Below are 24,860 nucleotides of genomic sequence, written 5' to 3'. Positions count from 1 at the left end.
CTGAACCAGACTCCTGAAGAGCACGGTCCCTCATCAGAGATGCCAGCACACCTCCTGTTTCCTCTTCCCCACTGTGGCAGCTTGGTCATGACACTTTGTACGGGTCATTTATGCAATAACCGCCCCTCTACGCACGGGCCGCACCCCTGGGGAGTTTAGCCTCCCTATAACCTCTCCTCCTGGCACTCAGATGCACATCACCGATCACAGTTTGCTCAGAGACTCAGAGAAAGCAGAATTCACCATGGACAGAGTCTGGATGAGGATGATGATGCTGCTGCTGCTTTTCAGTAGTTTATTCATGTCTAGCCTAACTTTTGACATCCAGTCAGTAAAAGGTAGGTCCATCATGGGCATTTATTTATCTTTGACATCTGTGGATCTATATGACTTTTTAGAAATGAATTAGGCTGCTTAATAATAAGTACTAAAAATGTGATTAAAATATCTGACTCACCTTGAATAGTGTGTTATACAGATCTAATGAAAATCTGTTTCGGTTTTCTTCCTCTGATGAACAGTGATCCCCAAACGAGCCATCTCCGGTGTGTTTGAGGCTTCCATCGGAAACACATATGCCTTGAGTGCATCAGCAGCCAGAGATCTTTGTGAGCGTCTAGGTTTGATTATTGCAAGCAAAGCACAGGTAGCAGAGGCCCAGAAGCACGGTCTGGAGACATGCAGGTAAAAACTATGTCATCATTTAAAAATCATTTAAACTGTAAGTGAAAAAAAAAAAACATCAACATATTTTCTTTTGAATCTCAGGTTCGGGTGGGTAGATGAGCAAATAGTAGTTGTTCCCCGAGTTCAGGTCAAATCGAACTGTGGCAATGGCAGGACTGGGGTTGTCGTGTGGCGTGCAGACCCCACTAAACAGTTTGATGTCTTCTGCTTCAATTCAACAGGTAAAATATTTTGCTTGATAATTTTACACACTCTGGTTGCATATCCATGATTGAATTCAAAAATACACATGAGTTCTTTGTTAAGCTTTATTCAAGATAAATGAATATGTCATATTCTATGTGAGACTACATGCATGTGATAGCAATTTGCATAAAACATTAATTTGCATAAAATATTTCCATATAAGGGATTACCATACAACCTACACCATTTCTTCACATTCGCATCAAGATCATCATGCAAAGCATGCTATTTTACCAACCACTTAAAACAAGACCTTTCATAAGTTGTCATTTTTATATGATTTTTGAACATAAATAATTACTACTTTTGTGAAAGTCACTCACAGTTATTCTGTTGCTTGCAATATGTGTTCTTAAAAATTTGCTTTAGAAAAATGTCTAGCTTCTAAAGCCACTGAGTTTGTGATTTTAGTGTACATGTGGTTTCAGTTGGTGCTTACTTGTAGAAGAAATGTAAAATTTCAATTTAATTTTTATGCTAATTTAATGACAAAACATTAAGCTTAGTACACAGATAGTACACAAATATATGCATATGTGTGTGTTAGTAAATGATAGTAAAAAAAAAAAAAGTACTCCGGTTATTAATACAAGAAAACCTTCTGATACATGTTTTATAATCTTTTCTGTTTCACTAAGTTTTTATGATTTATAAATTATTCATCATTATTACATTGCTATTTGTTTAAAAAAATTGTTTATTATAATGTTTAGTTTCTGAGACCAACAAAGAATTTTTTTTTTTTTTTTTTTTTTGCATGTATATGGTTTCAGTTTCAAAATTAAGAGCAAATGAAAAAAAAATTTATGCAAACTTACTGGCAAATCATTAAGATTCATACACAGGTTTTATGCACAAATATGTGTATATGATCATAGTGAAGGAGTCCCATTGATCGCAAATTCATACTTATTATTAACAAGCCTCATACACATTTGTGTATAAACTCCTTTCCCAAGTTTGTGTGTCAGCTGGCATCAAATCAGCACAAACTGTTAGTGTGCCAAGGAAATAGGAAATTCTGGATGTGACATCATCACAGATTGGTTTCCTATGAGGGCCAGGGATGTGGTGAAGTGGAAGGAAGTGAGTGGGATGAATTGGCAAATGCCTGATCAAGGCATTATGTAATAAACCTGAATCGGTTCTGTTTGCAGATTTTGAGGCACAAAACCAAGCTTCCATGGCCGCACACAAAAGGACAAAAAAAAAGCCAACCACAACACATTCATCTGTTTTTCCCACTGCTCAAACTGGAGTTCATCTGAGGAAAAGCCCATCTTCTAAACACACTTCCCCATCATCTTCCTCTGTTCCTTTCTCTTCATCTTCTCTCAGTCCCTGGGTTAACGGCATTGATGATGAAGGGAAGCATCAGCCCACGAGTGGAACCCAGATTGAGGGTATGATCATCCTTTTGACATAGCATGAGCATATAACCGCAGTTATTGTTTGATTGTATTGACTGTTTTCTCTTTTGTGATTTGCAGCTATTCCAGCTGCCTTACTGATCACAGTCACCTTCACAGTCATGCTTGCTGTCTTTCTAGCACTTTATTATGTCAGAACGTGAGTTATGTTCCTCTGTTTATCCAATCGTTTTCACATATAAAGTTAAACTCCAGAGAACTCAGTTTTTACATTTTAATCCACCTGAAATTGTAATGAAGCTGATCATAGAAAATTGTGCCTTACAGGAACAGACCCTGCAGGACGCAGTGTGACAGCGAGCAGCAGAAGGAGTACATCGAGACGGAGGTTTGGGAGCACAGTGGTGAGAAAGACCTGCAGAAACCACAGGAGGAGCATGTGGAGGAGAAGAAGGAAGAAAACAACAACAGCAGTTCTGCAGAAAAGGAGTGACATTTCTCTATTTGTCAAGACATCTTGGGATGACTGAGACTAGTGTTTCTGTGTCACAATGTTGTAGTTTTGTAATGAAGTACAAAATGACACAGATGAGTTTATTTATATGGAAGCTGGCTTTTTATCATGTCTTTTTTATAATTATTTTATTACATTAAATATTTGACTGATTTTGCTAAATGTCTGGACATTCAATTCAAGTGTTGCTTGATAAAAATACATATACATATACACATACACATACATACATGCCTACCCTTTATATGGGTGTTTCTGCAACTATGGCCACTTTTGACTCTCCAAAATAAAATAAAAAAATCAACCCGTGAATTTTAAAGATCATAGTGCAGTATGCAATGCTTATAAAAAGGTCAGCAAAATAGTCATTATGATTTTAATCTGGATGGAACATGTTTATTTTTTATGTATTTCAACTCTTCTTACAAAATGTCTTTACCGCAACATTGCAATAACGTACATCATATATTTTTTTTCTTTTTTAATTTCTATAAAAATGTAATATTTTAAATCAAATTTTGTGCAATTTTGTAAATATTGATATTTAAAAAATAATAATAATAATAAAGCGTGCTGCGGTAATGACATCAAAAGCTACTGTACAGAACAACAGTAAAATAAACAGAAATCAGGAGATACTGCGTATTGAAAAGATAGTAGTTTTGCAGTAAAGAACTTTTCATGTTTAAAAAAATATGTTTTAAAGATGATTTGAGGCAGGCAGTACTTTGGTGTTTTGCCCTCTGGTTTCTTTTATTTATTTATCCTTCGCTGTCTTTTTCTCAGATTTTTCTCTCTGTTTGTTAAATGGGAGACACTCTTTATCTGCACTACTTTTGTAACGTTCTTTTTCCCTCTGAATATACTCGGCATGCAGTACCTCTCTGGGTCTTTTCTCATTTCCTCTGCATCTCTTTGATCTTATTGTTATCGTTGTTATGATTTACAACAAACTGAATATTTGTCATGTATTATACAGTAAACCTTGAACTTGTCTCTACCACAACACCTAAATTTACTGCAGCTAAATGGCAGCTAGCAAGGTCTACTACATTAGTTTTGACTCTTAGCGTCTTAATATACCATGAATTAAACCGTAATATACATTAACATTTAAAATGTAGTTCAAAATAAATACACACAGTAAATTCTGACACCGAAAAGATGATATTTACCTTTTTTGGGGATCAATGTGTCAGCATTGCAGTCACATGCTATTTTCTGTTTCCATAGAAACTAGACTTGTTTGTCCTTGACAATAAATATGGTAAAATGATAATATGATAATAAAAATATTTTTTCTTTGTTGCAGTTAGGACTCAAAAGTGTGGGACAGGCACATTTAATTCCAAATATCATAAAAATGATCAGTAAATAATACAAACAATTTTACGATGCTGTAAATTAAAACTAATATTAAACAGTTCAATTTGAAATAATGTCAAATTTTGATTCAATTAACTTATTTTATGTTTCTCAACATTGTGACCAGATTTGTGAGACATGAAGAAAAATTGTTTTTGGACCTATAAATGCTTCATAATTTTGTATTAAATCACATGCATACACATGTAATGTGTGTGTGTGTGTGTGTGTGTGTGTGTGTCTGTGCGTGTGTGTCTGTGTGTGTGTTTGTGTGTACTTTATTCTTTTGATGGAAGGAATATGTGTGTAGAGATTGTAGAAGAAGTTGGGCATTCACGAAAAGCACAAAATACAGGGTGAAATTGTTGATTCATTTGTATAAATTTTACTAAAGTCATTTACAAATTTGTTTTCCACACATGAAATGTAAAAATAAAAACAAAATAACTGGGTTAAAGATAATTTGAGGAATAAATATGCTGTCCTCCTATAAAGTACACTAACATACAGGCACTGCATTAAATAAATGTAACCTCAACCATTGCAATGTACCACACATTAAAAATATTCTCAAAGAGATAAATTCAAACACTAAGTTTTCCCTTTTTACAAACATTATATGCTGCATTAATTAAAACTGAAACCATGTGTGATGCTTTTAGTCTTTTGTTCCATTTAATTATGTTTTGAATGCACAGGAAAGGATGGGAAATGATGCTGACCCTAAACCAATCATTTGGAGGCTGTACTGTTTGAATATTGAAGCTAATCCTGTAGGGGTTTTTCTTGTTCTGCTTATCAGTGGCGGAATGTTTTTCTTTGCCAGAGAAGCATCTCGTTGTCAACTTATTTCTGCTGCACATAAATGTTTTGAGGATATAGCTCACAAATCTCCACAGGAGGGAGACACTGCCCATGTAATGTAGGCAAGGCAAGGCAAGTTTATTTATATAGCACATTTCCTACACAATGGTAATTCAAAAAGCTTTACAAAAAAGAAAGTAAAATAATCATGAAGAAAAATAATAACAAAAACAATTTTAAAAGTTTTAAAATGATTAAAACATTTAAAACAGTTAGAAAATGATTTTACATAAAAAAATTAAATAAAATAAAACAGTGAAAATATAGTGCAATCAGTTCAGACATTGCACAGTGCTCATTCAATAAATGCACAGCTAAACAGATGCATTTTGAGTCTAGATTCAAATGTGACTAGTGTTTTAGCACATCTGATCTCTTCTGGAAGCTGATTCCAACTGTGGGCGGCATAGTAACTAAAGGCAGACTCCCCTTGTTTTGTGTGAACCCTTGGTATTTCTAACTGACTTGATCCTAGTGATCTGAGTGCTCTGTTAGGTTTATATTCAGTGATCATATCTGCAATATATTTCGGTTCTAGGTCATTGAGTGACTTATAGACGAGTAAAAGTACTTTAAAATAAATTCTAATTGTAACTGGAAGCCAGTGTAAGGACCTGAGGACTGGTGTGATATGCTCAGATTTTCTGGTTCAGAATCCTGGCAGCCGCGTTCTGGATGAGCTGCAGCTGTCTAATGGTCTTTTTGGGAAGGCCGGTGAGGAGCCCATTACAATAGTCCACCTTACTGGTGATAAAGGCATGAACAAGTTTCTCCAAGTCTTGATTGGAAACAAAACATCTAATTCTTGCGATGTTTTTTAAATGATAGTATGCTGATTTAGTTACTGCTTTGACATGACTACTGAAACTAAGGTCTGTCTCCAGAATCACACCAAGATTCCTGACTTGATTTTTAGTTGTTTGACCCCTAGTCAAGGTATGCATTCACCTTGAACACTTCAACTTTGTTTCCAAATGCAATGACTTCAGTTTTTCCTTGTTTAACTGAAGAAAGTTCTGGCACATCCAACTATTAATTTCATCAATGCATTGGCAGAGGGAGTCAATGGGGCTGTAGTCATTTGGAGATAAGGCTAGGTAAATCTGGGTATCATCAGCATAGCTGTGATAGGCAATTTGGTTCTTTCTCATTGACTTAACAACATTCATTAGGAAAACAGTGTCAATAATGCAAAATGACAGTTAAAGGAAGTTCATCATTGAATTCAGTGATGTCATCTCTGTTCAGTTATGTAATGTAAAGTATACCAAACCCTTTTCAAGTCGTTAAATAGGCAGATGATGCTGTTTATGAGAAGGAGGGGTATTAGAAATCTGAGAGGCTGAGCAAGACTAGATATACTGTAAACAACATTACATTTGGGTCCCTGTGCATTCATTCCTACAGTTTCTAAATATAGCAATCATACATACATGGGCACAGAGGGCTCAATGGACAGCTACTGTGACCCAACCACCTCTGACAGGAAGTTGAGTTCATTACACAGTGTCTCGTGTCCAGTACGTATCCAGATGGTGGATCAGCACCTAGAAAGGACCTTTACATCCCTGAAAGACAGCGGAGACCAGGACAACTAGAGCCCCAGATACAGATCGCCTGTAAAGACCTTGTTTCAGAGGACCACCAGGACAAGACCACAGGAAACAGATGATTCTTATGCACAATCTGACTTTGCTGCAGTCTGGAATTGAACTGCTGGTTTCATCTGGTCAGAAGAGAACTAGCCCCCCAACTGAGCCTGGTTTCTCAAAAGGTTTTTTCTCCATTCTGTCACCGATGGAGTTTCGGTTCCTTGCCGCTGTCGCCTCTGGCTTGCTTAGTTGGGGTCACTTCATCTACAGCGATATCATTGACTTGATTGCAAATAAATGCACAGACACTATTTAAACTGAACAGAGATGACATACCTGAATTCAATGATGAACTGCCTTAAACTGTCATTTTGCATTATTGAGACACTGTTTTCCAAATGAATGTTGTTCAGTTGCTTTGACGCAATGTATTTTGTTTAAAGCGCTATATAAATAAAGCTGACTTGACTTGACTTGTAGGCCATGCGGATCTGGGCTACATTTGTCCACCGAATGTCATTCCCCTCTGGTCCATCTTTCAAGTAATTGACCCCAAGGAAAAGCTTTTTCTCCTGAAGAAAATGGCAAAGAGTAAATATTTACCCAATGTTATGAACTGAGAATGTGCAACACCTCATGGGAAAGGCCACTCTGCAGAACGCTGTTCCTAGCGATCTCACACACAACATGCTCAACTTCCACAGTTGGGCTGCAATCGCGTACTCCTCCATTAAACTCTCTTGCAGTAGTACAATCTACTACATATTATATATTAAAAAAGCTTTTGTATTTGCATTTTCTTAGGGGCAATTGTCTAGCCTACCTTAAATTAAAAGTAAATTTAGTGGACCCAAAAACTGTTTTAAGACATGTTTTATGATTTTGCTAAGAACTTCATTTGGACAACTTTAAAGGTGGTATTCTCAATATTTTGTTGCAACCCTCGCATTCCATATATACAAATAGTTGTATCTTGTCCTGTCCTAACAAACCATACATCAATGGAAAGCTTATTTATTCAGCTTTCAGATGATAAATAAATCTCAGTTACAAAAATGGATCCTTAAGGCTGGTTTTGCGGTCCATGGTCGCATTTAATTTATTGAATTTTTATTTAAATATCCTATTTAATAGGAAAATGGACACAATGTTGGTTTAAATAGTTTTCTGTTGGTTTTCTCTAAATTAGAAGCGATAAGTTAATGCATCCTCTTATTTATAAAAGATAAACATTTGATCTGGCTGGTTTGTGAAGCTGGTCTGCCTCATCCGTCCATAGACAGTAAAAGCAACGCAAATCAATGTGATCGAGATGGCCAATCAAATCCAAGTAGGCGGGGTTTACTGTTCAAAGAAAAAGAGCGCGAAATCCAGGCAGCGTGAATTCATCAAGCGTCAGTTGAAGAGACCGAGGTAAAAGTAACGTTAGTATTTGAGAAATGTTTTACGATAGAAATGTGTGTCATTTAGAATTGAAAACATGGTATCATTTAGGTGATGTAATTCTTAACTGAATATGAAAAGACATTAAACGTTTTGCGTTTTCTAGGTTGGCCTATTGGGCATACAAGTGAATGTGTGAATAAAAATATTATTTGGAAATATATTTCCAAATGATTGCTTCTTCCTAACTAAGATCGGAGGTAGGATTAGTCTATTTATTTTAACTTTATATGCCTATCTGTTGCTGCCATAATTATGACACATTTCAAATGTTTACATGCTTTTCTTGTCTTTCCTCATTTTGTTCTTAACATGTGAAGAGGAGTGATGAAATATTATTCTTGAAAACACTTTCTAGCATTTTAGCATTGAAAAGTTTTCATCTTTAAAATGCATGCAAATACAGCAAAGCCAGTTACTTTTCAGTGGTTGGCATTGGCCAAAAGGGATTTATAAAATTACTTTTGGATGTATCCCCCCTGTATAAACTCAGAAATGTGGATTACTTTGGTGTTTGTACAAAAAAATAAAAATAAAAAATAGAATAGTGTTATTCAGCTGTGAATTTATAGGCAGGTTTTGGGAGAAAAACATTTTGAAATATCCCCAGCAAATGTTGAAAATACCTTGAGTCCCCATGAGAAACAATTACCGCCTGAATAGGGTTTCAGAATTACTTCTTATTGTTATTGTAGTAATATTTTAAGATTAACGCTTACTGCTCCATATTCTAACTATATCATACTAAAGGAGCCATATAGGCCTGATGTAAAAAAAAAAAAAATTCCTATTATACATGCAGGCTTTACGGGATTAAAATCCATTACTGAGTTTATTTATTGAAAGGTTAGAGCATTTTAGGGGTTACTTTCGGGACATATAGGAAATTGGTGTCCAGCAGTAAGATGGTAGTTTGAGTCTGACCTTGGTGTAGTGGAACTGCATGGGATCATCAGTGGAGAGCAACACACACAAGCCTTTGTGTAGGAACTCTTGCAGTGGGTTTTTGGAGTATTCCAGGAACAGACTGTTGTTACTCAGTGTTGACATGGCAATGGGCACTTGCACAAGATAATATAGGTACTGCAGCACTGGACTCTTGGAAAAACACACATATGTATTACATATGATCGCTTGTTCAGCTTGATCATAAGACCAAATGCTCTGATCAGACTCATAGGCCTGCCTGCTTCCATTTGCAACTTTCTGTACAGCATCAGAGGCTCCATTGACTCTGGACTCATCACTAACAAGTACATAATCAAATGAAGTAGTAATAAATCCATATAAAAGATAGACTTGGGTTGAAGATCTGAACTCTGAATCCATTTTCTTTGCCACCAACATCAATTAAAATACAAGATATTTGGTAATTTGTCTAAGCTCTTACAATGAGTTTTCTTTCATGTTTTCAAAATTATATTGCATTAGTTTTTGAACTAAAATTGAAAAGTGCACTGCCCATTTTTAAGTGCCACTGAGCGCTATAGTTTGGTCTAATCTTGTGCTTCTCAACTTTTTTAGGTTTAAGCAATTAGAAAATGTTGTCTGCAGTGAGGAAAGCTGAAACCAGGTGTGTTATAGAACCAGCTTCTCCAAGGTGTGGACAGAACTGAAAGGTACTTAGACCAGGTTCCCTGTGAAAACACACATATGCAAGCTGAAACAACCAACTGAAAAGGAAATAACTTGTTTTGTTGCAGATATAATGTACAGATATTAAGAAATTATAGTAAAACAGGAATATAAAGTTTCAGTTTCAAGAATGAATACACTATTGATTGAGACACTAAATGTACTATGGCTAGCATATAACATCACAGTTGCTGTTATGTGAACTCAGAGGCAAAGTTGGGTAGATTACTTACAAATTGCAGTACATTACTGATTACAGATTATATTACAAAAATTGTAGTTAGTAATGTAATCTAGATTACTCATTTCAGGTTAGGGATGTCAAATTTCGATTATTTCCATGATCGATCGTCGTTTAAATTAACGATCAATTAATCGATTAATCGTTAACCATAATACTGCAAAATGCGTCTATTGCAGGCACGCAGTCAGCGGTATGACAGGATGTGCAAAAGCCACACACACACACACAACGCTTTCTCACTTGAATTAAAGAGGTTTTAGTCTGAATAAAATGCTAGTAGCAGGATTATAAAATGAATAGATGCGATTATGATCATTTGATCAAATGAAGAGAGCGCGCCATACTTTTGAGGTCATTTTACTTTGTTGACAGTTTCCAATCCCGCACGGAGAACGCTGAACGCGCCTCTTTAAATGGTTTTGTGGTGCTCGTTGTTGTATTTTAAAGCACAATTGCAATGTTTTCAACTGACATTATTGTATAAAATTATCCGAAATGTGGAGCGCGTGTGACTGCGCTGCACATTAAGTGAACTATATCGGCGCTGCTGCACCAAAACACAGTTGCTCACATTAATTTGATCCTGCTGGATTCTGTCCTAGAAAATGTCAGATTTTTAAAAATCCGGCATACAGCGCATTAGATCGTGACAATGCATGCGTGCACACGAGGATGAGCGAGCGCGGCTTTGGCTAGATTTATTTGGAGGTTATTGCTCATGTCTCATTCGGCACAAATCGAAATGTTTCCATATTCGCAATGTATTTGAATGTTAAACTATCATTTATAATGTAAACTAGGCTTGTACTTAACACGCATTCGCTAGACGGAAAAGATGATCCTCTTCATATGAGCAAAAACGTCCTTGGCATAACAGCAGAGTGGACCGGTATACTACGGTCTATTTAAACTGACCAGTGTAACCTTTTAATGTTTAGTTGACATTTTATTTTGATAATGAACAGACTGCGATGTAAGTTTGAATCGCTAGAATATACGTGTGCAGCAGGCTCCGGGGCGATCGAAACAGCTGAGACATTAAAAATATATATATATTTTCCGCAAAAGTGTTTCATTTGTGCACACTCATAATAAAAACAGAAGATTTGTGCTCTTGTAAAATAAAGCAAACAAACAGAATGCGTTGTCATCCTTTTTTTTTTTTTTTTTGTGAACTTATGGAGCGCTCACACTTCTGTTTTAAATCCGTTAATCTTAATTAGCCTATTTAAGTCGGATATATTTCGCATAGCCTATTTAAAAAAAAAAACAAAACAAAAAAAAAACATGAAAACCAATTGTTATTTTTATGTTGGGCCTATTACTTAGTAGGCTATAAATTTTCTTTAAAGCATCCCATTTTGTCCCAGGGCTTAGAACCTGTGCCCTAGTCAGGTCCATGCAGAAACTTGTGAACGATGCTCGGCGTCACCGTTTAGTGACAGCAGTGAATGCTCCAGGAATGTGTCGGTCACAGCGCCTATTAATCGCTGTTTTGAATCCAGCAATTATTTATTTAGAAATGATAAGATCTGATTATGACAAGTGTGGTATAAAAGCTTTGTTTATTAGAGGAATAATAGGTTAACTGGAAAATGTTAGATCGCGACCATGCTTTTGGACCCCATAGTCTTCATTTACGCGGCTTTGTTCTGGTTTGCCGGTTGGTCACGAATTTCCACAAATTCAGTATATTTAGGCATCGTTTCTTTTCCTAAATCTTCATTGTCAAACCCTCTAATTTCCCAGGTTTATTTTATTATCTTTCGCTTTTAATAACCGTTTTCGCATCTCTTACTGTGGTAAACATGGGAAGGGAAATTAAAGATTTCATGAATTAAGAATTCGTTCGATTTATTAATTTGTTCCCTTATTTCACTTAAATCATGGGTTATTTAGGGAACAAAATTAATGAAACATGGACAATTGCCACATTAATAATTCGTAGGAATGAATTAACAAGTTGTAGGAATGAATAGACTACCTGTCCTGTCACTGTGTCCCGCAGCCCTGCAAAGCGCACGATATAAAACAGTTATCTGATGAAATGATTAGTAACTACATTTCTATTGCTTTTAATGTTGAAGAACTTTTATGTTGTTTCTATTTTAATGTACTTTAAAGTTTAAATCACATTAAAAGCTTAATTTGTACATTGTGAATGAATGATGATGCTTTTATATATCGTCACCGTCACTCACAGCCGCTCGCACGTGTTGAGTGCGCATGAGCCGCACGCAGCCCAACATTGAATCGGTTAACCGACCATCGATAGCCTTAATCGATTGCATCTCTTATCGACAATTAATCGATCATCGATTAATCGTTGACATCCCTATTTCAGGTGTATTTTGACTACTGTCTAGATTACTATTTTATTTAGTTTGTTTTACCATTAAACATACCATATTGATATACAAAAGCAAAGAGAAAGAAAATATCTTACTTTTTTTGATATCAACATCATAAAATGCATTACACATTACATTAAATTGGGACTTCCAATCTGGTTTCAATGTAACAACTGTAGTGAGTTGATTGATAAAAAGCTAATAATTAATTAAATCATAAAAACTATATACACGTTTTAAACCCTTGAACACTAAAAAAAGAAATATTTCATTTGTTTACCTGCAGGCCAATGTGATCATTAAGTGACATCGAACTGTAAACATGCAAATGTGTTGTTGAAATATTTACTTCCTCAGATATTTAATGTCATAGGGGTCTGGCTGACAAGGAATCTCTTTGTGGGGATCCTTTGCATGGGTTGCAAAATTATTGACATGACATTTACTTAGCCATTTTATATTGCGTGTATAGTCAAAGCTTAATGGTGTGATTGACAGCTGGATTTTTAGAAAGGAAAATTTAAAAGAGAGAAAAAAAGAATTAGAAAGAATCCATAAATTAAGAATGATTTGCTGCCATTGTGTGAGTCATATGTAATCATGTAATCTATAAAAAATAACTTTAACCTGATTATGAGCATTATAAAATGTCACATACTCCAATTACGAGTACTTGATTTTTGGATTCTGATCACATGATCCAGATTGCATGTCATAAAAGGGACGTAACATTTCCCTCACATGCTTGAGGCATTCGGACAATCACAAAGCACTGTGCACTTTTTACAACCGAACAGCACAAGCAGAATTTTCAAATTTGTGCAACAAATTTTATGGTCGGATGACAGTTTTGTGAACCTAGGAGAGTAACCTACAAAGCTGGTTGTGCAAGGCTATTTCTACAAAAAAAAAAAAAAAATGTACATTCTGACTTTGCTATGACAATCTGACACTTATTCTGAATCAGCTACTGTAATTATGTTTTCTTAATAGTTTAAGCATTTGACTGTTCAAATGTGGAGTTTTGCGCCGTGTAGAGTATTTCGTTGTATGTGTGTGTGTGTGTGTGAGTGTGTGTGTGTGTGTGTGTGTGTGTGTGTGTGTGTGAAAGAGAGAGAAACAGGGTCACATCACAGTAGAGTTAGCTTTCTTAATCGCGGCTTGTGTACTGCAAATACATACGAGCATCATCACTGTCTGTCACCTGACTGTTCTTCTTTCGGACTTGAACTGATAGTAAAACTAAGGACATTCTTTACGGTCTTTACATTTATGTTAAAAGCTGAAGCTCGTGATTATGGAAAGGGGTGTTACATTTCCGACGCGTGCTTGCAGTGTTCGGCCAATCACAATCCACTGGTTCAACCGGCCAATCAGAGCAGACTGTGTTTGTTTGAATTACAATGATGTGCAGTATTTGAAAAAGAATGTATTTTTTGAACATTAAAGCATGTTAACATATTCTGTTACACCAAATACACAAAATAGTGATCTTTAAAATAGCACCATATGACCCCTTTAACCACAAATAAGACAGGAGAGTAGATTAACTTCGGTGGACTTAAACTTGAAAAATGGTGTATTCCTAGGTTCAAATAAAATATTTTATTCATGTTCATTTCGTGCCTCATGTAAATGAAAAGACGATCGGTTCACTCGATTCAGTGAATTAAGGCAATACAGTTATCTGTCACAACACATTAAATTTGATAACATTAAAATGACATTTGTAAGCTGACAGTCCTGAGATCTTTGATACTCCGGGAAAGTTCTCTCTTCACAGCAGTTCAGTCAGTGTACTGTTTGAGTACATGAATTACTCCAGGATATTGGTTTGTTTTAACTCAGAGGGAGTGGCCTAATGGTTAGAGAGTCAGACTCCCAATCGAAAGGTTGTGAGTTTGAGTCCGGGGCCGGCAGGAATTGTAGGTGGGGGGAGTGCATGTACAGTTCTCTCTCCACCTTCAGTACCACAACTTAGATGACCTTGAGCAAGGCACTGAACCCCCAACTGCTCCCCGGGCGCCACAGCATAAATGGCTGCCCACTGCTCCGGGTGTGTGCTCACAGTGTGTGTGTGTGTTCACTTCGGATGGGTTAAATGCAGAGCACAAATTCTGAGTATGGGTCATCATACTTGAATATCACTTCACTAAAAAAAAAAAAAAATAAACCCATGAAGTTCTCCCAGAAAAGAAATGAAAGAAAAAACACTCAGTTCTGCCCCCCAGTGTTGTATGAGATATGGCACATGAAATTCACTTTGCAAAGTAAGAGGAGCAGAGTTTGTCAGTTTGCCACCTTAAGCCAAAAATAAATAAAAAACAGGGCTAAAATTACAAAGTCACTTGCCTTTCTCAGATGTTTAGCTTATTTAAGTAGACAGGTTAAGGAGGTTTTAAAAATATTTTTTTCATCATTCATTATTGCCCCCTTGTGGAGATGAGCATACGTCGAACAAGACGGTACACAAAAATGTATGGCCGTTTTTATATTGGATGACATAATATCAAACCGAGGTATTTAAACAACACATAAAAAAATTAAAACAAGACAGAAAGAAAATCTTGGTAGGACTAACTATATGCTGGCATTAGCATTTGTATGAGGTAGGTGGCCATTTCAGTCATATGGATTTAATTTAATACAAGGTACACCAAAGCTGACCTGAAACCGTTTGGTCACTAAATAAGTCAAAAAGAAAATCTAATCTGAATATATGTAGGCCCCGAAGTATAAATGAGTTGTTGTGTTGATTGCTGGTCAATATTCACTGACAGGAGTGAATATTTGTGAGGTGTGGATGAGTGAGGCAGATGGCATTAGTCCCAGAACACATTTGGAAATTCTTGGCAAAAGAATGATAACTCCAATAATTGTTACCACAAGATGGAGCCATAGCATTAAAATACGATAAGAGGAAGGTGCTTGACTGAATGAACTTTTGGTTGAGAGCATCTGACCACTGTGATAAAAAAGCTTCTTTCCTTATTCAAATGCAAATTCAAAATAAGTATATTATGTGCTTTGGTTGGGGTTTCAAATATTTTACATTTCTACACCAAAATTAGTTTACAAGTTAGTCAAAGTGCTTTTTACCTGGTAGTAAACGGATGTTTGTCTGGTGAGGTAACCATAGTAACAGTGCACTTTTCGTTCAGTTAATCCGATGGAACATAGAGAAAACATAACTGTCATGCTGTCTGTAAGTTTCTGTTGTGGATATTGACTCCGTTTATTTAAACTTTATGGAATTTTCGGAATGTGTCTACCTTTCCAGCCTAATTGAGTGTTCTAAATAATTAAGCTTATTTGCCACTTGAACATAAAGAACAAATAGATTACTAATGGAAGGCTACTGCCTGTATTCACTGGACAATTCTTAAAGGAAGATTTTTTGTTTTTCTGACACTTGTATGTCTTTATTTGTGATTAGCTTTATGTTGTGGTTTTTATATTAGGGTTATATGAGTGCAACAGTAAAAAGTGCATTTCGGAAGTTCCATCTCATTAAGGCAGGAATGAAAATGATGTGTTTAAGTGGAATGTCGTATGGAGCGCCTCTCACCTCTGCTCTACATCCCACAAACCCACCCCCTGCAGAGGTCCCATTAAACACAGTCCTGGCCCATTCCCCCTTCAAATACAGATAACCCACTTTGTATGATGTGAGTGGGTATGGAAAACAGAAAGAAGGAATGCACTTTGCACCCCATTTGCTAGGCACCCCAGGGTCTTTAACATGTAATAACCCAGACCAGGTGCTGATCATCTGTCCACTCGGCAATCCGGACGAGGAACAATGGTGAGACAATTTCCTTTTACTACCTTCACTTCCTGTGGAACAAACAGACGAGGGCCAGAAGACGTCAGCTTTAATTGTATGCAGGTTTTATTGAATGACAACGTTAATCCATTTGACACACAAACACAAATAAAATAGATCCCATTTACAAATATATAATTGCATAAAAAGTTATCCTATACCACAGCTTGAGACATCATTGACATAAATGAATAATAGATATCACGCTACCTTCAATGCCCTTATTTTTCCCTGTACAAAAATAGCTCTATCTCTGTAAGTAGTATAAAGTAATATAAAACAATTAAATATTAATATCTTTGACCATTTTTGTTTTCAAATATACATATACTTGCAATAAAAATGAAATAGATTGCACTTATCTCTATACCAATAATAACAACAACAATGTTCAAGTAAGTTAGAATACAATCCTTGTGGACTGGCACAGACAGTTCATATAATCAAAAGCATTCATCCTGCTTACAGTGTCCAAAAATGTGATTCCAAATTACACCTCCACTGGCATTTTTAAAGTCTTTCTGTGTATTCCTTTCCAGATTCATGAATCTTTCCCTGTTGAATCGACTTGAAGTCCAAAGACTTTCTGACACAGTCACTGGACAGGAACAGCTAAACTAGGGGCTGTAATCCCACCGAATGGTTCAACTGGAGGACAGTCCATTTGTCCCAGGAGAGGTGGTTCTGCTTTTCCCTGAGGCCAGTCCACTTCAGTGCAACGATATCTTGCTCATACCCAAGGCACATTTATTCAGTTTCTCCATCTGCGTCCTCTTGTTTTCAACAGCTGCTGTTGTTTCTGCGCTTCTCTTTGCTGATTTCTCTTCGGAGGACAGCCTTCAGAAGGCAAGACTGCTCTTCCAGCCCCTGTGTTTGGAAAAGAGTACGCTGGAGAACTCTTGGCAGGAGTCTGAGGCATTTCTAGAATTTCATAGTTGGCCGGCGAGCCTCTGTCGCCGTGTCCCCGAGCGCTCCCACCCCGTGCGCTCACGTCCGTCGGAGAAGTGCTTCCAGCTTGTGCAGCTGTGATTGAGAGTTTGAGCTGCTCCACACCATCCGCAGCCTGCTGCCCTCCTGTCGCAGTGTCATTACTTTCTCTGGAACGGACCTTCGCCGCCGGCCGTACCCGTAGGGATTGATCTTGTCAACGGGTGCATTCCCGATCTTCAGCTTGTTGTTGAGATCATGGAGACGGTGTGCCAGCACATGCACCGTGCAGGTGCCAAGCGAGCAGCCCGCTCTCCTGGACTGGCTGATGGAGTTCTTGGAGCGTTTTGTCCTTATGCTGATGTCAGTGCTGGAAAGGCAGACAAGGGAAAAGGACATTAATGCCTGCCTGGAGATCCTGAGCAATTGTTTTTGGCTTAAGGTCTTAGTTTAATGTTCCTGGGCTGACAAGTTTGTACTTCACCATGTGAAACCACACTTAACTTAGAGAAAACAATGACATAATTTATAGCTGGTAATGCTTGCTAATTCTTACCTGGAATGTGGCCTTAAGTTGTCTTTGACATCGTCTGATCTGACAAACTGGTTGCTGTCTAAAGCCCTCAGTGCAGCAAGGCTCAAATCCCTTTTCAATCTCTGCAGCCGGACACTAAGTATCAAGTAGAGAAAGGAGAGTGTTCCTTAGAAACTTTCCAACCAATTCCAAACATGACTAAAAGCCTGAAATAAAATCAACACATCAGCTTACCTTCTTTTCAGGTCATGTTTTGCACTGTCCACGCCGGGTGCAACGGTGGCCAGCAGGCAGCAGCAGAAGATTGACTGCAGTATCAGTTGCATCGTGACTGAAATCTTGAAGGAAAAAGCAAATGAATCATCTGTTAGATATCCGTTTTGAAAGAAAGCAGCTGAAACCTCCAATCACCTGCATGCAACTCCCCTACTCTATGCCAACCATGCTTTGTTCACGCTTGCTCAAGAGTCCAAAATCCAAGCCATTTACATTCATCATGCATTTATTTACAATGTCAGGCTGAGGTCGCACTTTCTTTGAATAAGTAAACTTGCAACTATGATTCAGTTCCCTGATAAGCAGTAAAAAGGACAATGATGTATAATACAGTGGATTTTTACAAAATAGGGTGTCCTTAACTCCATCAGTACCTGTTTTAAAAAAATCACCCAAAATTCCTTTCAAATCAGATTAAGTTTTTGCCTAACAGATAGAAACAAGTTCCCTCTCTTATAGATGCTAAACTAGGGTTCAGTTTCTTATATAACTATAGATAACCTGCATATGAGCCTTGACCCTTAAAGAAGAGACACTGAGCAGTTAACAGATTCACATAAGGTTCCTTTGAAAATGCATACCTGTGTTGAAGTACTCTTGGGTTGGCTTCAGAAGTCTGTGTAGAAAGTAATCCAGAGGTGTTTGACTTGCTCTTGGTGCTATGGCAGCGGTGATACTCTGCTAATAGTCTGACTCTCCACAGCAGGCGTAAGTGCATTTATACTGCAGAGAAATGGGAGGAGCAAGTTAACACGCTCTCTCTCATCCCAGCTCTTCATTTCTTTAGTTCAGGGTGGCCACCTCAATTAGAGCATGAAAGAGAATATGAAAATGAAACTGGGGAACTTGATGGGTTATTGCTAAAATAACTTTCTGTGAGTTTCTGGGAATAGTAAGTAACCGCCAATCTGGGGAATTCTTTGAAAATCCCAACGTGACAATGAATTTACTTTCTGCTATTACATTGCTCGTGATTTTTTAATCTGGATGTTGGCTAGGGGTACAACTGTTACTTGTGTGTCAGACACACAGACAGACAGTTTTCTTTTAATATGAAATTAATATTCTGCATAAAAAAATTGGCCAATACAATTAATTTCGATTTCCACAAAATCAACATTTTTTAAAGTTCAGAAAGATCAAATTAAACAAACATTTTCACAAAAAAATGTAATGATTTTAACAGTATTTGGAAGGGTTGTTAAGCTTACATTGATTAAGCTAATATTGATAGTGTTTATTTTCTAATTGACAGTTGATCTTTGACTACTAAAGTACCTCTGAGTTACACCTGTCAGATTTTCTGTGTAAGAGGTAAGACTCTCTATTTCTGGATATGTAAACACAGATAACAGTACATTTTAATTTTTGGGAGAATGCCTACTGACCTTCACCTAGTTGTAAATGTTTTAACCCCTCACTTTAGACTAAATCAGATTCAATTATTCTAATAAACTAATTACTAAAATTAATTTGTGTGATTTTTCATAGAACAGCCAACATGTTTTTCACAAAAATGTAATAAGCTCATGTCAATTGCTGTTTTTATCCTTATATGGGAAGTGAAAGATTGCACAACATTCACTCAAGGACACCATCCAGTTGTTTGCCTCTCAGCCCATATATGGTAACATAATGTTTGCTAAATCAATATGTCATAGCCATGACAATGGGTTGTTGACATTTGAAGTATGATGAGGGAACCCACAGATGCAGGTGGGAAATAGGTCTACCTGTGTATTATATGCTCAGGAATGCTACAGTTAAGCGTGAGTCACTGAACACCCTGATGTCCAGTTTTCATGTTATTTTTGGTGGTACCTTGTTAAGTACATGGTAATCATTCAGTAACACTATACCAAAGTATCATTACATGTATTAACTAGCAGGCTCATACATTTGAAAAGGTTATGCAGCATGATTTTGTTGTACAGATAAGCTAAAGACCTATATTAGAACAGTTTATTCTGCTTATCCTTATTATTTATTCATAAATGTAACTAACTTGCAACTTTGTATCTTTTGCCAAGATTAATTGACTTTTATGCACTTCATTTGGATAAAAAAAATTAGAAGAAAGAAAATAAACATTTTTGTTACTTTTCAGTGACGAATGGATGGTCAATTACAAAAACATATACTGAATTGAAGTGTTTAAAACTTTTCTAGTGGATTATGGACTTTTATTTCCCTGTTATGAGCTAATATGAACAGTGCCATATTCAAAAGTTAGTCTACACATTTCCTGATATACACTTTCCTGTTCTATTCTGCATAAATGAGATAACATGGTCCATTGGTTACCCTTTTAATGATAGCTGGGCCAAATGATCTAGATTAGCTGGAATACATCTCTCCCACCTGATAATTTTTTTTAGCGACCAGTTGTTTATTATTACCACGTATTGTATGAGATATTATCTTGTAACTTTTATATTTACATTTGAAACACTGTGGCATCACAAAAACAAATTCAAATTCTGCTGACGCATATCTGTGCTCCATCACGAATCTATGATCTCATACCTTTGCATAGTCGACAGTAAGACTAACTTACTACCTAAATACACTAACTCATTTAGCATCATTATAACATAACATGGAATTATTATCGTCAGGGAAAACCCTTTTAGTAGTAAAGTATGTATTATGGCTGGAGTCAGACCCACGCCCATGAACGGACAACCGCGAGTCCACGCACGCGCACTGGCTCCCTCTGTGTCAAACATGGCTGTGCTTTTGAAGAAAGAAAAATGCTGAATTGTGTTGCAGAATTTCGCCAAAAAAGGAAACCATGGCTAGACTGGCTGATTATTTCATAGTGGTGGGATACGACCAAGATAAAGCTGGTAAGCTGCCGTGTTTGTGAGTGGAGGGGTGTTATGATTTATTTAGGCCGTTAGCAACAACTAACGTTACTGCAATGCTGCTGCGCTTCAACAGATTAATTGATGGATTTCACTTTCCTTGACGTGTTATTATCGGCATCAAGAGGAAGTACGTGTCAGTGTTAGCAGGGAATAAACTCTGGCTGTTGCTGTTTGTGTTTATAAATCAAGTAGCTAGTACGTGTTTGTCTAAATGGGGGTTTAAAAGAGAGCTGGCTAGGATGGTGTGGTCATTTAGCTATTGTTTAATATGCATGTTCAACACCGCTCAACGTTTTCATAATAGCATGTATTATAATGTGTTTTTGTTTGATATATGAGTGTTTTAGCACCATTCACTGAGTAAATCTCAGCACACACATACTGTATTTGTCGCGTGTACATGTAAACAGCGCGGTTTAAGTGACTCATGTGGTTGCTTGTTACTATTTGTTTTCAAGCCACGCGCATTGATCTCTAAATGGCGATTCAAGCGCGCTACGTTGCATTGATTTCCACATTTAGCCGCGAGGTTTGCGTCAGTAGAGAGCGATCCGGTGCTCTCTCTGTGTGTGTGCGCCTTCATAAGGATCTGCCGGAGAGCTCTTCCTGTGTTGTGGAAAGCGGATGCAGAGGAAACAGGACTTTACGTGTCTCGAGCTGTGCGTAATCGCGTGGAGTCTACAGGTGCTCCACACTGCTCTCATTTACAGCACATGATCGTGTTTACATGCGCAAATGCCGAAGGAAGCGGCAGCTTATCTGAAAAAGCGCACGTCTGCACACAAAACGATACTGTGACGTGATGTTCCACATCCCTTATTACACTCTATGTCCAAAGAAAATTATTTTCTTCAAAACCTTGTAGTGATGGAAATCAATTCGTGCACGTGTTTCCATTCAACAAAGAAATACCAAATACTGAAAAAAGAAATTTTTAATTTAACCCTATAAACATACTATATGATATTTGATACATCCATTTCTATGGCATCTAAACTGTCAGGATGATCAAAACTTTACTGAAAAACCGGTTTTACTTATTCCACTAGATGCTTTCTGTCCTCCTAATTGGTTCAGATTTTTTAGCAAGTAAAAATAACTTGAATATAAAAACGTACACCTTCAGGTCATATACCCTTGTCTTTTTGCTGTGAAATATTTCTTGATTTTTATAAACTAACTTTTATATTGTAAGTGTCATGAACATTGGGCCTTCTGAACTGAAGTAACTGAAGTGTGATTAATATGGTCCACTAGGCTTTTGAGGAACAATTGTTTGTCCATCTCTTTTTTCATTGAATGATATATCTTGCCCTCCACATTAGAAACCACAAAGCTTTGATCATAAACCATTTAAATATCTTACTAATACTTACCAATGCTATTAGATTTGTTAAAGTTTTTAAATAGATCTAACCTTTGTCTTACTTTATGGACATATAAATTACAAAAAATTCAGAGACCGAATAATCGTACATTTATCTCACATCTCCACCAGTGTGCGGTGGAGAAGCTGACTAAATTCTGGTGCACATTGTTTTCCATTGCCTTTATGCGATTGTTGCTATTCAGATTGTACGGTGTTGCTTAAAAACAGAGGCAGACTTTGTCAGACCGTAGTATGTCATGATTGACTGCGTTTGTTTTGGAGTTAAGTGTCTGTGCAAAATAGGTAATGGACCTCTGTTTCAGCAGGAGCAAACACTAATGAGGCATTCATTCTGTGTATACAAAGACATGCTATTATCCATAATATAACCAAAACCCATCTCTCTCAGAGACTTAGAAACACTACAATAATTTGAACCCGAAAGCTGTCATATTGCTGATGCTTTCCATTCCATACTTTCAAGGCCAGAGAAAACTAGTCTTGTAACAACACTCTGGCAGTAGAAAATATTTTGTAGAAACCGTTTTGGACAGCGAAAATCATTGATTGAAACTCTAGCTAGTTAGTGTTTCTCCGATGGCATGTTTCGACAGTGTTAGTGTCTGTTTTATGCACACAAGTAGTGGTTGACTGGTATATCGCCAAGGCCAATGTTCATATTTACTGCAATCAAACAAACAAATGATCGCTGCACAGCTACAGATGCACTGCTCCTGGAACACACTGTCGAAATGAGCGTGGAAACAGTATGCACCAAATAAGCACTGCAAACGGAGTAATGTGAACCTGGCATTACGTGTGTGTGCGCTGCGAGTGTGCATGGTCTGTAGGAGAACGTGCAAGCGCTGTATGGTTTAAACACTGTCAAGAATGAAAAACAAATGTAATTTCTAAACTTTAGTGACGATGCGACACTGCCTCGATTGTGAAAGTGACAATTCCCGTGTTAACTGTGCAGCGTGCAGCTCGCTATTGCAGATGCAATTTGATTTGAAGCCATTTGAGAGAGCGAGCGGGCCCGCGCAGTGATTCACTCACACTGTTTGTGAAATGATGTCTCACAGAAAGTTTTCTAATTACTAGATAGACAGAGACTGAGACGGTGCAGCTGCATGTCATGCCAAACCTCTCACTGTTAATGAGATAGACCTTTTTATAGACTGCTGATCAAACATCCCAAAGCGATTATCAGCAGATAGTGATCGGTAGTCAATAGATCGGAGCACCCCTATGTATCACTAATGGAAACATACTTATTAGTCAACTTAAATCTTAAGTATTATTTATTTTTTCAATAAAACAAAAAGACCATGACTCTAGTATGAAAACATCCATACCCATAAATGATTTAATTGTGTGCTGAACTCCAGCCTGTGTCTTCTCTTAATAGACAACTGTTTATGTTCATGAAATGTCTTTCTCAGCAGTGATAAGCGTCCATAGAGTTCACTTGAGTGAGGCCTTTCTTTCAGTAACTCAAAGACACTGACTAGCCTCTACTGAGGGGGCATCAGATAAGGCTCCAGGCTTCAGTCTTTGAGGGCTGCTCTAGCTGAATCTTCTCTGTCACTTGTGGCATATGAATAGGTGAGCAGTTTGCCCTGTTTTGGCTCATGCAGATATCCAGTGCATAAATGGCTGTGTTGTGTTGGGGTACTCAGTGTTCCTGACGTCCGTGGGGGATCGCATGAATTCACGAATCATCCTTACTGGAACAGCTGGAATTTTTATCCCCTTTAGGTAAAGATAATAAATGAGAAGGCATTGCACATTCCTAATTTGGAAGAACTGCTCTGAGATGCCTTTCTCATGTTACTCAAGTGAATGATGCTGTTGCAAATAATTCATATATTTTTCTTACATATGCACAGTGAAATCGGCAGCGGGACAACTAAAAATCTACCTGACAGCAGAAATTTTTAAATACTTTGTTTTTATAAGGGGGAATTCACCCCAAATTTTAAATCCTGTCCCCGTTTACTCACCCTGATGTTGTTTTGAACCTGTATGACTTTCTGTGTGCTCTAGGAAATGTGTGAGTGGAGTTCAATGTTGTTTTGGACCACACTGACCATTGTTGTATGAACAAAAACACTGTTCCAAATTTATTCTTTAGTGTTCCACAGAAGAAGCCCCAATTCCAAGTTGTTAAGAGAGAGTTCTGAGGTATTTGTCTTATTGTTGATTGTGTTTTTGGTTGAATGCCATTCAATCATGGACCTTGGTTCCATGTGATTTCGTTATTTGGACATGTCTAATTTTTGTTTGTTAGTAATTAAGTATTTGAGTAGAATCACTTTCCATTCAAGTTCAGCCGAAGTGTTATAAAAACATTCTAGCATAACTTTTCTTTATTAGATATTGTACAAAGTCTAAAGATGGCACTGTTAATATCCCTAGCACTCCCATTGGAGTTGCTTTTTTATTAAAGCAACTTGAATTCTTTATAACATGTCCTCAGCCCAAGCACATGCTCCACTTCACCACCACAAATGCAACTTGCCCAAAACCAACATAACCTTTTAAAATACAGTACCAAGATAATTGAACATTAGACATGGACAAGTACCCTATTTTCTCATCTTGCTTAAAATAAAAGTAAAGTAAAATAAAACTCTATAACATTTGCTCTCCCCATAGCTATCCTTGTGCAAAGCATGATGGGAAGTGTGAGACTTATTTTGAGCTTCTTGATTGAAATAATGTTCTTTCAAACAAGTCAGTT

At 37.1% G+C, this 24,860-nt stretch overlaps 3 protein-coding genes across 7 annotated transcripts in view; 2 read left to right on the top strand and 1 right to left on the bottom strand.

Moving 5' to 3' along the window:
• Window positions 1–176: 176 nt before the first annotated feature.
• lyve1a (lymphatic vessel endothelial hyaluronic receptor 1a) lies at window positions 177–2,975 on the top strand. Its single transcript, XM_026268411.1, has 6 exons — window positions 177–338; window positions 522–684; window positions 769–908; window positions 2,091–2,336; window positions 2,424–2,502; window positions 2,631–2,975. Exons 1-6 carry the CDS (start codon window positions 191–193, stop codon window positions 2,794–2,796), a joined length of 942 nt encoding a protein of 313 aa, XP_026124196.1. The 5' UTR covers window positions 177–190; the 3' UTR covers window positions 2,797–2,975.
• Window positions 2,976–7,919: 4,944 nt separating this feature from the next.
• LOC113106465 (myotubularin-related protein 13-like) overlaps window positions 7,920–24,860 on the top strand; it is a 143,504-nt gene continuing 126,563 nt past the window's right edge. For 2 of the 5 annotated variants that reach the window (XM_026268405.1, XM_026268404.1), the window contains exon 1: window positions 20,565–20,724. In XM_026268405.1, coding sequence (XP_026124190.1) covers window positions 20,670–20,724 — 55 coding nt within the window. In that variant the 5' untranslated portion in view covers window positions 20,565–20,669. Of the gene's footprint in view, window positions 8,052–8,187; window positions 8,282–9,605; window positions 9,701–20,564; window positions 20,725–24,860 lie in introns of those variants that run through there. The other 3 variants (XM_026268409.1, XM_026268406.1, XM_026268408.1) reach the window with 2 other exon arrangements.
• On the bottom strand, window positions 16,181–18,585 carry LOC113106466 (ADM). Its single transcript, XM_026268410.1, has 4 exons — window positions 18,457–18,585; window positions 17,834–17,937; window positions 17,621–17,734; window positions 16,181–17,434 (listed from the first exon to the last, which is right to left on the bottom strand). Exons 2-4 carry the CDS (start codon window positions 17,923–17,925, stop codon window positions 17,125–17,127), a joined length of 516 nt encoding a protein of 171 aa, XP_026124195.1. The 5' UTR covers window positions 17,926–17,937; window positions 18,457–18,585; the 3' UTR covers window positions 16,181–17,124.

Source organism: Carassius auratus, chromosome 7, assembly GCF_003368295.1.
Source record: "Carassius auratus strain Wakin chromosome 7, ASM336829v1, whole genome shotgun sequence".
In the NCBI taxonomy this organism is placed as follows: Eukaryota; Metazoa; Chordata; class Actinopteri; order Cypriniformes; family Cyprinidae; genus Carassius; species Carassius auratus.
Note: the sequence above shows the minus strand (reverse complement) of the source record. Positions and strands in the feature narration are given on the sequence as shown.

Bases quoted from the DNA above. Each gene is read 5' to 3' on its own strand.
- LOC113106466 (XM_026268410.1), bottom strand. From the start codon at position 17,925: ATGCAACTGATACTGCAGTCAATCTTCTGCTGCTGCCTGCTGGCCACC. The intron at 17,735-17,833 runs GTAAGCTGATGT...CTTGATACTTAG, and splicing joins AAACATGACCTGAAAAGAAG to TGTCCGGCTGCAGAGATTGA. The intron at 17,435-17,620 runs GTAAGAATTAGC...CTGCCTTTCCAG, and splicing joins AACTTAAGGCCACATTCCAG to CACTGACATCAGCATAAGGA.
- lyve1a (XM_026268411.1), top strand. From the start codon at position 191: ATGCACATCACCGATCACAGTTTGCTCAGAGACTCAGAGAAAGCAGAA. The intron at 339-521 runs GTAGGTCCATCA...TCTGATGAACAG, and splicing joins TGACATCCAGTCAGTAAAAG to TGATCCCCAAACGAGCCATC. The intron at 685-768 runs GTAAAAACTATG...TTTGAATCTCAG, and splicing joins CACGGTCTGGAGACATGCAG to GTTCGGGTGGGTAGATGAGC.